This window comes from Glandiceps talaboti, chromosome 1, assembly GCF_964340395.1.
Source record: "Glandiceps talaboti chromosome 1, keGlaTala1.1, whole genome shotgun sequence".
NCBI classification, from domain to species: Eukaryota; Metazoa; Hemichordata; class Enteropneusta; family Spengelidae; genus Glandiceps; species Glandiceps talaboti.
The window spans coordinates 14,744,909-14,762,125 of record NC_135549.1 but is presented as its reverse complement, the minus strand read 5'-3'; the positions used below and the strand labels follow the sequence as shown (position 1 = coordinate 14,762,125).

General features: G+C 34.2%; 1 protein-coding gene across 1 annotated transcript in view; it reads right to left on the bottom strand.

The window, feature by feature from the left end:
- Positions 1 to 363: 363 nt before the first annotated feature.
- The window catches only part of LOC144433552 (prestin-like), a 29,772-nt gene continuing 12,918 nt past the window's right edge, over positions 364 to 17,217 (bottom strand). Inside the window, exons 2-16 of the mRNA XM_078121874.1 lie at positions 14,038 to 14,361; positions 13,004 to 13,114; positions 10,716 to 10,918; positions 9,960 to 10,130; positions 8,640 to 8,875; positions 7,767 to 7,914; positions 7,378 to 7,491; positions 6,953 to 7,030; positions 6,000 to 6,095; positions 5,270 to 5,443; positions 4,622 to 4,816; positions 3,600 to 3,801; positions 2,193 to 2,323; positions 1,757 to 1,790; positions 364 to 402 (exon numbers count right to left, since the gene is read on the bottom strand). Coding sequence (XP_077978000.1) covers positions 1,782 to 1,790; positions 2,193 to 2,323; positions 3,600 to 3,801; positions 4,622 to 4,816; positions 5,270 to 5,443; positions 6,000 to 6,095; positions 6,953 to 7,030; positions 7,378 to 7,491; positions 7,767 to 7,914; positions 8,640 to 8,875; positions 9,960 to 10,130; positions 10,716 to 10,918; positions 13,004 to 13,114; positions 14,038 to 14,361 — 2,192 coding nt within the window. The 3' untranslated portion in view covers positions 364 to 402; positions 1,757 to 1,781. The remainder of the gene's footprint in view (positions 403 to 1,756; positions 1,791 to 2,192; positions 2,324 to 3,599; positions 3,802 to 4,621; positions 4,817 to 5,269; positions 5,444 to 5,999; positions 6,096 to 6,952; positions 7,031 to 7,377; positions 7,492 to 7,766; positions 7,915 to 8,639; positions 8,876 to 9,959; positions 10,131 to 10,715; positions 10,919 to 13,003; positions 13,115 to 14,037; positions 14,362 to 17,217) is intronic.

Sequence of the window (17,217 nt, the reverse complement as noted above, 5' to 3'; positions counted from 1 at the left end):
TTATTTTAAAATACATTAAAATTATTTGTTTGATTTGTATGTAAATGATCTCAATTGCATATATTTCATAACTGCTTAATAATTACCATTAAATAATTTTCTCCACTTTTTGTTAAATGTTATGAAGAGAGAACTCTGTGTGTGTGTGTGTGTGTATGTGTGTGTGTGTGTGTGTGTGTGTGTGTGTGTGTGTGTGTGTGTGTGTGTGTGTGTGTGTTAGTCTGATCGATCTTCACTTGGTACCTTTGACATTGTTTAAAAGAGAGGACAGTGTCTAACACTTGAGTTGACAACACAATATTGGTATAGACTCCTTCAGCGACTCCGGCCACTTTAACTGTACTGTTGATACAGACTTCACAGTCCTGTGGTAAATATATCCTTCTTGTTGATATTCACATCCTGAAAGATGATGAAAAAAGAAAGAAATCTGAATTAGAATGTGAATCTGATTTCAACTATAAAACTCTGTGAATTCAGAAGATATCCTTCCCCTCTAGACGAACCACAAACTGATACACATCACTAAACATACATACATACTTACATACTTACATACACTAAACTTAGAATACTTGGCACATCTACAGAATACTGTGACTTGAATGATGACACTCAGATTGTTTTAAATCTGGTACATTGTATGTTAAGAATCAACATCAGAATGGCCACCTAATTATTGCTGTCGTGAATATCAACCAAAAAACTCCACAGTGACTGTGTTGTTTCATATTTGTGTTAATAATATATACTATATAAATATATAATACCTGCATATTCTAGTTTAATCTTTTTAATAAATATCTAGATTTGATTTAAATTACAATGTATAGAATGAGAAATGGAACGAATTCATTATTATCATGAACTCTGAAATGTTGTACAAATAACTCTAGCTATTACCGACAACTTATAGTATTCGTTGTGATCCCCACAGAATCTTACTTGCAGAGTGAGTAAATTGGGACTCCATTCTCACACTGTCCAATTGACATTTTAAACTAAAGGTATGTACCTATGTTACTTTAAGTTACTTTTACTGGCATATTGATTTGCCTATTTACAAGGTAATTGAAAGTATCACACTGACATGACATAAAGTCACAACAAGTGAGATTAGTCTTCTATTAACCTCCTGGCAACACATTTTGGATGTTAAGTGAAGCGCTAGCTGACAAATAACTTACTTCATCATCACTTGCATTACAAGGCTGTCTACAATTATACCTGTCAAAACTACTGCCTACCCTTCATACCTTTCAGGTCACCAAATTTCTTCAATACATATATCATACCTTGTCCTGCAGAGTTGTTTGCAAATACAGCATGGCATCATGAACAGTGACAAACACACGCTCAAGACAGAGGAGACCCAAGAATATTACTAATGTACTTTTTAAGGTGATTTTAATATGATTGCCATCATGGCAAGTTGTAACCATGTTAACACAGGGCAGGAAGCCTTACAAACTGATATAATCCCTTACAATGTTCAATGTGTTTGTATATCAGACATTTTTACTAATTCATTACCACTGTTATGTGTAACTGCTACAACTTTTTCTTAAACATGTTCATCAGATCGGTAAAACATAGTAATAATAAGAATCCGTGGTCGAGGTACAAGAATGTATCTTTACTACTACCACTGTTGACCTGAACAGTAACTTTCACAATTCCTTCTTCTTCTTTTGTTGGGGGGTGGAGGAATAGCTAAATTGACTACCAAAATGGACTAATTACAAGTAGAACTCACTTTTGTGCATGAACACATCAGATTCCTAGTCCATCTGGAATAATGTACATATACAAACGTAAAAACACAAAAACAAACAGATAAATGACAAGCAACAAACAAACAAATAAAAATAAACAACAAACACACACACAAATGTCTAACGTGTCTTGCATGTTTAATACAAACCATCAGATTGTCCATTTCCTATGATACCAACATCACAACCCAGTCACATCCTGGTGGACAATGAATGTGTCACACTGACATGACATAAAGTCACAAAAAGTGACCTCCTGACAACACATTTTGGATGTTAAGTGAAGCGCTAGCTGACAAACAACTTACTTCATCATCACTTGCTTTACAAGGCTGTCTACAAATTATACCTGTCAAAACTACTGCCTACCCTTCATACCTTTCAGGTTACCAAATTTCTTCAATACATATATCATACCTTGTCCTGCAGAGTTGTTTGCAAATACAGCATGGCATCATGAACAGTGACAAACACACGCTCAAGAGGTACACCATCAGTTTTCACTTGTTCAAAATAGCCACATTTTTCTAAAGTTGTCTTCACGTTGTCTGCAAACCCAAAGAAACAGAGATTAAATTCACAAGGATTGTCTTAATAAATAATACTACAGTCACATATAAAAACTAGACTGAATATGAATCAATTCTTTTTAAAGTGACCATATGGATGATGATTGGGTATTTATTTGGGATTTTTAATTTATAAAACAATTTTATTATGGCTTCGTACTTGAAAAATGAATGTGAAACAACATATACCAAATCAGTTTGTAACTCAATACATTGCAAAAGACTGATATATGTGTAAAATATTTGTTATTGTATGTACAATAACAAACTTTTTAAACAAACTTTTTAGCATTTTGCAATGCATTCAGTTACAAACACAGACTTTGTCTGTGTTATTTTACATTCATTTTTCAAGTAGGAAGCCATTTATGATAAAATTGTTTTATAAATCCAAAATCCAAAATAAATATCAAATCCTCATCCATATGCCCACTTTAAAGCTTGGCTTAGGATTAAAATTTAGTTGCCTGACTGGAAGAGCTATAGAACAAGTTAGTCTAGAACAAAAGAATGATACTAACATAAGTAGATATTATACACACATTGTCGTGACATAGATGTGTGTTGTTGTGACGTAGAATGACCAGAGTAAAAATTCCATATTGTTTTGTTCAACTTGGCTTGTGCATGGCATACAATTCCTTCAGGGCTCCACCGATATGATATAACATACATGCCAAAATCTAGAATTGAATCCTGGATCTCTGTTACATTTCTTAACAAATCTATCTAAAAAAGTAGTAGCAATTTCCTCACTACAATAGGTGAGTTTGAGAGTAATTTCAAGCAAATAAATACTACACATATAATGTTACAGTATGCAATCATTATATTTGTCGAAAATAAAACAAAAGTAAAAGTAAAACAAAATGAAACAAAGCGAAACAAAACAAAACAGATAAATGTTTCATTGTTTAACTATACATATCCTGTACTTCATTGATTTAAACTTGTTTCGATGTTACTAGAAAAACCATAAAGTTTTTGACATGACCAAATAAGTTTCTGAAACATGGCCTTAGAACAAACAACAACGACAACAACAAAACAGTTCAATTGATGGAATGTAGAATTTCCTCTACAAAAGATTCAGACAAAGTACAGTCAAGTACGAAAAAATTATGACCCCAGAAAAGTTCACCCATACTTCACAGTTCACTCAACATAATTTATTATTCATCAACTAGAGCATACAGCTAGGTACCTTATATTGTCAAACTACAAAAGGAACTCTTTGACAACGGCTCTCCCTTACCTTGGCAAGCTGCTAAAAGTACTCGAACTCCTATTTTCTGATAATCATTTGTCATCTGTATCAGAGTATTCACACCATTCAAATCAATGAAATTAAACAAACCACAGTCTATGATAATGGTGTGCAGACTTCCCATGAAATCCATTGCAAAGCTGTTATCATTGTTGGCGTCTTTCAGCTTCATGCTGTGTTCACTTGGTGGCTGAAATGCAACACAAAGTAAATCTGTTGATCCTAAAAGCATTTCAACATGTATTTACTTATGTATAAAAAATATGTGATAACATATGGAACGTGCTTCTATTCAAGTTAGAGAACACTTCAGAATGCATGAGTGATAGGATTGTCAGATACTACATCAAAATATGAAAGCATTCACACCTTTTCGAAACTTCTTACTTATGCAATTTTAAGGTTCAATATTATTCTAGTGAGATGACTTTCAACGAACTAAAGACAGGAGTAAATTAAAATTATTGTTGTGGAGTTTGGATCCAGTTCACTTCTATTTACCCTTGTAACTAACTGACAATATCATGTGACCACAGTTGTTGTCCAATGGCATGGTGCTATGCTTGCATCTGTTGTTTGTGCTGTTCGTGGTACTATGGCTGACAAGAGGATTATAGGCATTAGCACCATCCCCTGAAATGGTTGCTTCATGCGAACTTATCTGACTGAGATCCTTTTATCCTCTTTCTCCCATTTAGTACTTACTTATTTACAAATAATACCCCCTTGGGAGATAAAGGATAAACCTACATTTACTTGGGAGTGATCAGAGACTCTCAGGAGCACTTTGGTCATTCTAAAACACTGGGTGAAGCAATCCATTGAACAGGCTGAGTAAAATCACTTCATTATTACCATGACATGTTGACATTAATCCATCAATGGATATTGACATGATTTACTCACCATAGAATGCTGTAGTCTACTCTATACGAATACCTAAGCAGTGTTTTTAGAAAGTTTTAGCAAACACAGACAAATCTCAGTTCTGTTTTCTTTATTTTACTAACCTCTGTCACGTTTCCATTTTTCTTGCCTTTCTGTGCTTGTTTCTTCATCTGAGCTTGTATCTTAAGTCTGCTAGCCAACACTGACACAGGGTTGACTTGTGTCAGTTTGTACACTTGTTTTTTGAAGTACTCACAGTTAACATAATACAATGTAGAACCAAATGATATGATCTTTACACCCTCTATATCATCAGCCTGCAAATTATGGATAAAAGCAGTGTCATTTCTAGTTTATTTTTCTCCTGTCATTTCTAGTTCATTTTTTCTTTGTGTCATTTCTAGGTCATTTTTTTGTCTCCTACAAACTAAATCTAATGAATTGAAAAAAATTCTATTGGCCAAAATGAACCAAATCAGTGTATATCTACATACTGTCCATATTTGTGAATTTTACATATTTGCCAAATTATGTCGAGCAACAGTAATACATTTGTTCAATAAAGTATCCTGTATTATAAACTATTTCAGTTGTGTACTAGTAATTGACTGCTGTATAGTCTTAAAGTCCACAAATAAAAACACAAACTCAAACAGACAAAATGGATGAAAACTTGCTTGCCTACAAGTTATGTTCTTCATTATTTACTGTTTTGCTTACATTTTGAACACTTTGAGGTTTGTGTAAAAGATGTAATTATTTTTAGTTACCTTATAGTCTTCCAAACCTCTGTATAAATCTGTATTCTTGACATTGCCTGACAAACTGACTTTGGGTCTTTGTGATCGTATAATGACAGTCAGAATGGAAAATACCACCCCAACACCGAGACCAATGTCCACTCCAAGGAGTACGGTACCAATGAAGGTGACAATCCATATCCACTGCAAAACAAACTTTATGATTATGCAAGTGCATAATTAACAAGTCTTTGTCAAACATATAGTTCTCAACATTTTGACTTCATATTCTGAATTTCTTATTACAAATATGGCTACCAATCAGTCATTACTGTGGAGATCATGAAACAAAGTGATGTGCATATGTGGACTACTGTATCTGACATTGTGCCAAGTTTGGTAGTAGGACCCCAGACTTCATCCATTGGGGCTAAAAAGATGAATATCAACAAATAGAAAAATAAAAACTGTCAAGTTTATGTCGAATTTGATCTGCCAATCAAAACTACAGATAACATTCTATGAAGTAATACATTGTTGTATATGTTCATATTCAGCTGACAAGATTTGGTTCATGAACAGTGATGCCCGACTGAAAAGACAAAGTTGAAATGTCATAAAAAAAAAACAGAAAATACTGACGATATGGCATCAAGTTTGATTTGCATCTAGATTGTAAGATATGTTCTGTTATTCCACCCTCAATGGTCTGAAAGAGTCGGTCAATAGGAAAGAGAAATAAATGATTTTTGATACTTACAAAGTCTGATTTTGATGTTCGCCATAATACAGGTAAATCAGCACATTGTTTAAACATTCCTTTCAGAGCTACAACTACAATAGATCCTAAAACTGCCTGCATAGACAAAAAATTGACATAAAAAATAATTTCCTCATTTAGGCCCACTGAATAGTGGCTCAATCTGTTGACAAAGACTGAAGTGTGTAGTCAAAAATTTCAGGTAAAATTGTCAAGTTGTGTTTGGAACAAAAGTTAAATTGAATATTATGGTTTACCAACACAGGTGAATTTCCATTTGAAAAATAATTTCTCATTGTGCAATATTTTCTTCCTTTTTATCTTAGCATAACCTTTCAATTTTTGCTTCAGTGGGGGGTGGGGGGGATATGCAGACTGTTTGCCTGTCTGTCTGTCTGACTGTGCCATCATTTTTTAAAAAAGCTGCTGGTTCAATTAAAACGAATGTTGGTAGACAAATTCTTTGGATTAAACTTACAGTTCAAATCTAGTAATATTTATTAAAAGAGTTCAGATCAAATCTGGTAAAAGTTTACGAGAGGCATTCAGATCAAATCTGGTAAAAGTTTACCCAAGGAACTTGGATCAAATCTGGTAAAAGTTTACTAGAGACATTCAGGTCAAATCCGGTAAAAGTTTACCCGAGGCGCTCAGATCAAATCTGGTAAAAGTTTATGAGAACTTAGGATTCACATCAAATCTGATAAAAGTTTACTAGAGGCATTCAGATCAAATCCGGTAAAAGTTTACTAGAGGCATTCACATCAAATCTGGTAAAAATTTATGAGAACTTAGGATTCACATCAAATCTGATAAAAGTTTACTACGGGCATTCACATCAAATCTGGTAAAAGTTTACTAGAGGCATTCACATCATATCTATATATAGGTATAGATAATAAATAGTTTTGCACAGCTTTCCCCAGTGTGTATAATTGATTTATTATTCTTACCTTTGGTAAGGCTTCAAATAATGGACCCAAGGCTAACAGCACAACTAAAATCACAATACAATTCACAAAGGCAGCAATCTGATAAGAACAAAGGTAAACCTTTAGTGTAATGATGGATGAACATGACTATATAAATACAACAGCCCTCAAACTGATTCAAACTGAATTGATTTAGCTGGATGGGTTCGAGACCAGTTTCTGTACCCACTAGAAAACTGAGCAATGGATTGCAATTTATTTAATTTTGCTTTTGCATCAATTTTTGAACCAATTTATTTGAATCGTTTAAAAAACTGAAAATTGAAAGACATAAATTTACAAGGTAAAATTTACTTAATGAAATTTGACTGCGTTTTCGCACAAAATGAATAATAAAATGAACATAACGATACATAGAAAGATATATACCATGATGAAGATCTTACCTGGGTATTTCCTCCACTGCTGTCCACTATCAACATACGAGCTAATGAACAGGCGGACACAAAACAGTGGAAAAATGAACTAATAAAATTCGCCATACCATTGGCAAGAAACTCCTAGACACGGGGAGAAGAAAATCACACAAATTACAAAAAATAAAGAAGATATATTTGCATCTATCAAATATAGGTACTTAAACTGACCCTACATTTTCATAATTTTCCAGATATTGTAGACATTTTTTATTTTACCAAAAAAAAGATGGTTGCCACTTGACCAGATGGTATCATAAAACAATATGGTGAGTATATATAATGAAAGCCAGTTATAGTACAAAGCCTTCTAAAAAAGCAGCACAAAAAATTACTATGAAATGTTTCTATACTCTCACCTGGTTGGCATCCACTTCATAATTATGCTTCTTAGCAAAGATAGTTGCCATAGAAATGGACACACAGAATCCTACAATGCCAATAGCAATGGCATCTCCTATCATAGCTGACATGTAGTTACTTGTTGGTAATGATGGCGGAGGTATACTAGATAAGATAACATAGGAAATTACATGTATTTCATAAAATTGTAAAGACTTCAAATAAGGGTGGAGGGGGGGGGGGGGGTGTTCAGTCCCCAAATTTTACTTTCTTCATTAAATGTTTGTGACATTGATGTTCTAACTTCTTACTAGTATGTGTAAATGTAAACGTTGCAGACAGTCATCTATCTAACATTCTGTAAAATCATCCCCTTGGTTTGGAGGTTGACAGCAATTCTGATATCTGTTCTCCACACATGCCACTATAAACCGACTCTGTGGAGTGTACATGCTGTCAACAAATCCAGTTATACTGTTAACATACATATTTTCACCACAAGAAAATTTTTGGAATTTTACAGTCTTCAACTACCAGTAGTTCCCAAAGATGAATGTTTACTAATTTCTAATCCTGTACATTGTGTTTATATACAAAATGGCATTTTAGCCACTATTTATTTTCACGTTGTTTTTTTCCAGTAAAATATGTAAAAAGTTTACAGTATTTTCACTGTAAAAGCCTATGAAAGTGGATGGTTGCAAAAATGCTGTAAATTTTACAATTGGAAATTATTTTAAGATTACTATGTTACTGTTTGGAATTATCACTTGCAGCTAGATACTGTGACAAGAAGGTCACGATATCACTACTGCAGTAAAACTAAAAATCACCAAACCCCCAATTTGAGAATATAGGGATAGAGTGATTTGACTTGGCAGTAGGCTTACCCCGTTGGAATCTCTCCAGCAATGTCGACATCATGTTTTTCATTCAACTTCATAAGGTAGGAGATTAGAGTGCCTAAGATGACTGCCAATAACTCTATTGGCATCATAAATCTGAGTTTCTCCTTGTATTTCTCAGCAAGGTATTTACCAATTGCTATGGCAACGATGAAACATGCTGCCATGATGACTTCAACATAATTACTGTTTGGAAGATTCTTAATAATATCAACATATGTCTGAAAGTCAAAAATAAACAAACAAATAATTAGAAACAAGCCATTGAGAATGACATAGTCCCCGCTATGATTGGGTTTTAAGGAATTAGCACTACTCTGATCACGCAACAACACTTGTGAACCTAAATCAAACAGACTTACATTTTTTGTAGATATGTTGTGTCTGCTTGTCGGACATGGAACATGCCTACAACAATAAAGGATTGGTCGGGTATGGGGGATCATATCAATATGAAAATGGATATGCAAATGTATGTCATAGAACACTGTCCTAATACCAACTTTGAATGAGATCTGTTCAAGCATGTCTGAGTTATGGCTTTGGACATGGAAAATTCACAAACAAAATGGCTGCCAGGCAGCCATATTGGATCGTATCATGACGAAAATGGATATGCACATGTATGTCATAGAACACTGTCCTAATACCAACTTCGAATGAGATCTGTTCAAGCATGTCTGAGTTATGGCTTTGGACATGGAAAATTCACAAACAAAATGGCTGCCAGGCGACCATATTGGATCGTATCATGACAACAATGAATATGCACATATATGCCATAGAACACTGTCCTAATACCAACTCTGAATGAGATCTGTGTGAGCATGTCTGAGTTATGGCTTTAGACAGGGAAAATTCGCAAACAAAATGGCTGCTAGGCGGCCATATTGGATCGTATCATAAAACAAATTGACGTGCATATGTATGCCATAGCATGTTGCCCCTGTACCAAGTTTGAAAAAAATCGGTACAGGCATCTTCAAGAAACGGCTGCGGACGGACGGACGGACGGACGGACAGACAGACGGAACCCAATCCATAAGTCCCCGTTCCGGACTTCGTCCGCGGGGACTAATAAACAGTATCATACTTTTCTAGCCTAAAATGCATACTATCCTGTTATTTAATTCGATGTTGACTTTGATAAGATTTCTCGAAATTAAAAGAATATCGCAAGCTTTATAATATAACATAAATCCAAAACACTTTACAATGCATAAAGTTTGTATGGACTTACATAAACTAATGAAAATGGTCCTGTGTAGAGTGGAATGTAGCTGGATAAAGTTTGTATGGACTTACATAAACTAATGAAAACGGCCCTGTGTAGAGTGGAATGTAGCTGGATAAACCAAACAGGTATTTGATTTGACTTGTAAAGATGTAACAGGCAGCGCCAGTTGTAAAACCTCTGATCAGTGGTGTAGGAAGATAGATGGTGACAAAACCCATATGGAGTATTGATAAGATTATCTGTAATTTGAATAAGTACAAATCATCAATAAAAATTATTTCTATATAAGAATCGATCATCTTTTACAGCTGCATGGTAACACCCAAGAAAAGCTTCATTGTTTGCCAGAACTGTTTATAGTGGTCAAACTATGTGTGAAATCATAGACCCTTTCGTGTAGGGTCTATGGTGAAATCTACTTTTTTAGTTTTATGAGCCAAGTATGTGGTGACTGTAAATGTAATCAATCCATAGACAATGTTAGCTGTATAAAAGCAATATAATCTTAAATGCATATATTTTGCATATATGTGATATAACATTAGACCTGTCCCCACCTAAATCGATTCAAAACCGATTCAAACTGAATTTATTCAGTTCAATTGGTTCGAATCAAGTTTCTGTCCCCACGGGAAAACTGAGCAACGGATTTTAATCAATAAATTTGTCTGGATGAAATTGAGTGGCGTGTGTTGTCTGAAATATAGAGTTGTACATATGTACACATGAACGGAGAGACATGGGTCATTGCTATAGCCTCCTTCTGGGCTCTGCCCATTGGGGCTAATACAAAGATCAGTAAAACTGATTAGAATTTGACCTACCTGGACAATACCTATCATGAATGTTAATGCAAGATTAGCTTTTATATTCTCACTGTAATAATCAAAGCCATCATCTGTGGAATTACTCATATTGTAAAATAGGGCAGTATCATTTCCACCCATGGTAGGGGCTTCATCAGGGGGTGGACCAATCACTTTGGCAACGGCACCACCAGCCATTAAGCTGACAACTCCAAATGTACCTATGAATATAAAAATCTAAGATTTGTAACTTGAAATGTATGAATGTGTGCAAAATAGGCATCACGAATATGCAAATTAGAATATGAATTATGAACTTAGAAAGTATACGTCCGCAAGTGAAACATTTTGATGAAAAAATGCCTCGACATGACTAAATTCATAACTGAGTAACAGGAAAAGTCCAGTCAAACTTATGTTTGCCCTTTGTACATTTGTATCGATTATTTCTATCAACTTTTGTTTTTGGGTGATAAAATATCACCTTGGTAAAGAAACAAATCTGACTTTTCCTTGAACATGTGTCAGTCCATTTTTTACAGAAGACATAAAGCAATTTGAAACATGTTGCAGACAAGATATTTCTTGTTGTTTGGAGTCAGGAATTAACAAGTCATTGAGAATGACATAGTCCCCACTACGATTGGGTTTTAAGGAATTATCACTACTCTGATCATGCAACAACACTTGTGAACCTAAATCAAACAGACTTAGATATGTTGTGTCTGCTTGTTGGACATGGAACATGCCTACAACAATAAAGGATGGGTCATGTATGGGGGATCGTATCACAACGAAAATGGATATGCACATGTATGTCATAGAACACTGTCCTAATACCAACTTTGAATGAGATCTGTTCAAGCATGTCTGAATTGTGGCTTTGGACATAGAAAAATCGCAAACAAAATGGCTGCCAGGCGGCCATATTGGATCGTATCACAACAACAATGAATATGCACATGTATGTCATAGAACACTGTCCTAATACCAACTTTGAATGAGATCTGTTCAACCAAGTCCGAGTTATGGCTTTGGACATGGAAAATTCACAAACAAAATAGCTGCTAGGCGGCCATATTGGCTCGTATCATGACAACAAATGGATATGCACATGTATGTCATAGAACACTGTTTTAATACCAACTTTGAATGAGATCTGTTCAAGCATGTCTGAGTTATGGGTTTGGATATAGAAAAATTGCAAACAAAATGGCTGCCAGGTGGCCATATTGGATTGTATCACGATGAAATGGATATGCACATGTATGTCATAGTACACTGTCCTAATACCAACTTTGAATGAGATCTGTTCAAGCATGTCCGAGTTATGGTTTTGGACATGGAAAATTCGCAAACAAAATGGCTGCTAGGCGGCCATATTGGATCGTATCATGACAACAATGAATGTGCACATGTATGTCATAGAACAATGTCCTAATACCAACTTTGAATGAGATCTGTTCAAGCATGTATGAGTTATGGCTTTAGACAGGGAAAATTTGCAAACAAAATGGCTGCCAGGCGGCCATATTGGATCGTATCATGAAACAAATTGACGTGCATATGTATGCCGTATGTTGCCCCTGTACCAAGTTTGAAAAAAATCGGTCCAGGCATCTCCAAGAAACGGCTGGGGACAGACGGACGGACGGATGGACAGACGGACGGATGGACGGACGCACGGACAGACGGAACCCAATCCATAAGTCCCTGTCCCGGACTTCGTCTGGCGGGGACTAAAAAAAATAGTGCCAATGGTGTTGTAGCACAACTTTGGTGTTTGGGAAATGATTGATGATGTAATTTCCAGGATTTGTTTGGAAAGATTTTATTCTGTCTTGAAAAGTTGATTCATACTCAGATTTATACTCATACTAACCAAATTTCAGTTGAGGTTATGGTTTTTTGACCCAAATCACACACCTCTGTTGTGATTATTTTGATTTGAACAATTCCCTATCTACACTCACCAAATACATGAGATATGTCCCCACCAAATGCAAAGGCAATCGGTCTAATGGTATTGACAGACAGACAGAGAGACAGTTAGATAGACAGCAAATATACGCTTCATTTTACATTATTCTGAATTTTTTGTAGCAAAGTTAATCTTATGAAACGTTTTTTAGTCTGTAAGTTACACCATGGTCACCCTCACACATCAGTCAACCCCTCTCCAGCGAGGGCGGGAGAGGGACACAACGTATGCTATAGTCTAAACATTTCTATGACAACCAGCAAAAAGTTTGACTTGTTAAAGACTACACAATCACCAAATGTTTAGAACTATACACATATCTTACCAAATGCCATATGTCTTGAAGTACCAAAGAATGCATACACTAATATGGGAAAGAAAGCTGTGTAAAGTCCATAGATAGGTGGCATATTGGCCAACATAGCAAATGCCATACCTATAATATAAAATAATCAGAAAAATATATTTGAAAAGTCAATGAAAAATGTGAATTGTTTTGTTTTTGTGTATAAATGACTTGTTTGACAGGTGGTACTGTTATAGTAATAAAGGCATCTCTCTAGAGAGAACAGTGCTCAATGCAATATTAGTAGCATATCATTATATAATATATAATCTCTGATCTCCTCAACTTTCGATTATATTATTTTATTATATTATATATTTATTCATTTACATAAATTATATATAAAAAAAATAATATATATATATATATAATTTATAATTTAATTATAAATTATATATATATGATTATTTATTGTTTGACTATGGCTCCAGGCCAACATAAAATTGGGAACATATAAATATGCAAATACAAAAACTGTCCCAGACCAAAGTTACATATGGAATCTAATAATATATTTATACAGGTGTATCATATTTTCTGTAACAGTGTGCAATTCTTCAAAAATTGTTATCACTATAAATACATCCGTCAACATTACTATTAGGCCTAACAAAAAAGATTGGGTGGTTCCGATTACACTCAATTTTAGAATAGGTGGGGGGGTAGGTAGATTTAACAAAAAAATTATTATTTGTGAATGTCTAGTTCAGGTAGTTTTGTTTTCCGCTGTTTTCCAAACGGTCTCTGTGGTATTGATTAATACTTCTCATCTGATATACAACCATTACAGATTGGAAGAATAGTTTCATATTGTCTTTTTTAAGTTGATGTCAGTTTCCGTATTTACTATTTTTTGCAAGACTTCACAATTTTTGCAATTTTATTACTTTTTTCTTGAATACGTAAAAAAAGTTTAGGGTCAGCGTGAAAAACTAGATGGGGTCAGGTAACCGGAACCAAAGCATTTTTTTTTAGACCTTATGTCATTTTAAGACTCACATTCAGTCACTTACTTTGTGGTATGTTCAAAACAGACACCGTAAATCCGGCCAAAATATCACCCAGCAAGTCATCTCGTATCTGGTACTTTGGTAACCACTCCAAAATCGGCAACTTGCTGAAGAGAAAGTTTTTCAAACATGTGGTTGAACATGCACATTGTTTTGTTAAATATTTTCCAACCTGTTGACACCGGCTGGGTTCCTCTTTTTTAGGCAGTAAGAATCCCTGCTTGAATTCATCATCGGTGTATATTGGTCTGGAAACATGATAAGTTGCTCTTTGGTGGAGTTCCACGCATTCTGAATCTAAACCTGTTTTATCATTCATGGTATTACCTGTTATGGAAACAAAAATAAATAATTGAAATTAACTTTTTCACTACATTATTGAAGATGATGAAAACTGAAATCTAAAACACTGAAAGAAAAGAAAAGAATTCTTCAATTTGACTACGTGTTCTCCCTGAAAAAAAAGTAAGAACAGCCAAGCACTCATGTAATTTATAGAAATCCTCTCGATATAAAATGAAAATCATAATACTCGTCAACCTCATTTTCTGCAAAAATGGTATCAGATACTCTTTCCTAGTTCTTCTACATGTACGTAACTACTTGTTATGAGTTCTACTTGTCCAACGTTCTAAGGAGACTACTGTGCATACTGACAAGTTATGTCATGGCTGTATGGCAGTATAAATTAGACAATCCAAACAAAAGTCAAATATATAACCTATTGCAAGTCCCTTTTTATTTACGACTACTTTTTAATAAACACTCATTTTTGTTGAATAAATAATAAAGAATAAATAAATAATAAAGAATCAATTATTACAATAAATAAATTATTATATTACATTTATATATCTATAGACTTTTTGATTGTGTAAGTTTCAAATGATTGATTCTTTCTTTACAAGAACAATGTAAATCTATGCAACACATTGACTGATATATTTGCAGCTGTGTATACATGGTTTGACAGATTAGTGAGTGATTTCAACCATGGTCCTATAATTCAACTTGATTAGTACCTATTATTACTGACATTCAATGTATTAGTTGTTGGTTTATGCAATGAAACTAAACAAATAAATAAAGACAGGAGAGTTTGTTTTACTTCTGTAAACATGTCATGTTTATCGACAGCATGTATGTAGGTTTGTCCATTGTTCTCTACTCACAATTACATGGCACAATGTTTTAGAATATGTTTAGTCAAACTTCGAACTGTAACTTATCGAAGATGGAAAAACAATTTAATAGTTTGCCTGTCAAGAACAATAAATAGTGTTAGGCATCCAAATGTGTACAAAGGTTAAACGTGTACTGAAATGAAAATAGAGTCTTTACTTAGTATCACCTTATATAACTCATAACACCAAAAGTAAAGCGTTTTCTGTATGTACCACTATTATTTGTAGCATCCATATCAAGTGTAAAAGTATACTGTTTCATTTACTAATTGACTAAATTAGAAAGGCCACATGCTAGGCTTGTAAATAAATCAATTGAAACAGTATACATTTATACTTGATATGAATGCTGTACATGAGTGTAGCACATATAGAAAGTGCTTTACTTCAGTGTTACTCATTGTAATATGAATGCTATAAACGAGTGTAGTACATAGAGAAAGTGCTTTACTTCAGTGTTACTCATTGTAATATGAATGCTATAAATGAGTGTAGTACATAGAGAAAGTGCTTTACTTCAGTGTTACTCACTGTAATGTGAATGCTATAAATGAGTGTAGCATATAGAGAAAGTGCTTTACTTCAGTGTTACTCACTGTAATGTGAATGCTATAAATTAAATGAGTGTAGCATATAGAGAAAGTGCTTTACTTCAGTGTTACTCACTGTAATGTGAATGCTATAAATGAGTGTACCACATAGAGAAAGTGCTTTACTTCAGTGTTACTCACTGTAATGTGAATGCTATAAATGAGTGTACCACATAGAGAAAGTGCTTTACTTCAGTGTTTCTCATAGTATAACATGTCAAAGTCATATCCAGTGGTTTATATCACATGTTCCATGTATAGTATTGCCAGCTTTGTCTTTTTTGTTTTAAATCTGGGAGTTAAGAATTCTGTTTTGTGTGTTTTTTTATTTCTGTTTCTCCCTCTATCTTTTTAAGCTATGGGAAGTATTGAGCGTTGTTGCAATTAATAATATATTTTAAAATATTCATAATAAAGCTTTCCATGGTAAAAGTAACAATTGTATTATATGTTAAAGTCTACCAGCTGAAACTATGCGCAGTTCATATACATGTACATATACATCTGTATGTATATTAATATATATTTGTCTTTGACCTTTGACCTTTGACATCAAGTAGATTTTATCATAGACCCTATGATTTTATCACCTTCCTTAAAAGTGAACTTGCTAATGTAGTGTCTGTAAATACCTGGGCAAAGTTTCTAGCTTACAAAGCAAAGTAAACTACTGTTACCATGAGAAACCTTACACAAAGTGTATACATTTTATCAGTTTGTAGCTGGCATGTAAGTGATATGCAGATATGCAGGTCAATAATGGAGACGTGAGCAGTCAACAAAATGTTACAACTCCTTCAAACAGGTAATATATCAAACTTACACAAATACAGTCATATGTATCCATCCATCCATCCATCCATCCATAATCCCTCCCTCCCTCCCTCCATCCCTCCATCAGACCAACATACCCATCTATCCATTCATATAAAATCGTATTTCAATTGAACAAGTTGACAAATACAATGTATACCAGTACATTACAGCAAAATAAATATTTGGATCAAATTAGAACTACCATCTCAAATGTTCCTGATTGTTGACCAGTGTATTATGTATTCATTTTAATGTGATGTTTGCTGGTATTTTGGGATATCCCATTACTGATTATCATAACTAACAAATTACCATATATGTATACCCTGTTTACAGGCTTTACTTGGTTACATGAGGTAAATTAGACTGTATTATATAGTCTACAAGATATGTAGTGTTGTTCCCCTCCTAGATAGGTTGACCTATATATGAGGGTACCCCGTAACGCCATACCTTACACATTACAGAAACAAAGTGCTATCCATGCATGGGATGGCTGTACCTTAGTTTGAGTATAGCACTATCACTATGTCTACTTTATATTACAACATCTAATTCATTGTAAATTATATACAAAACAAAGAGAAAAAATG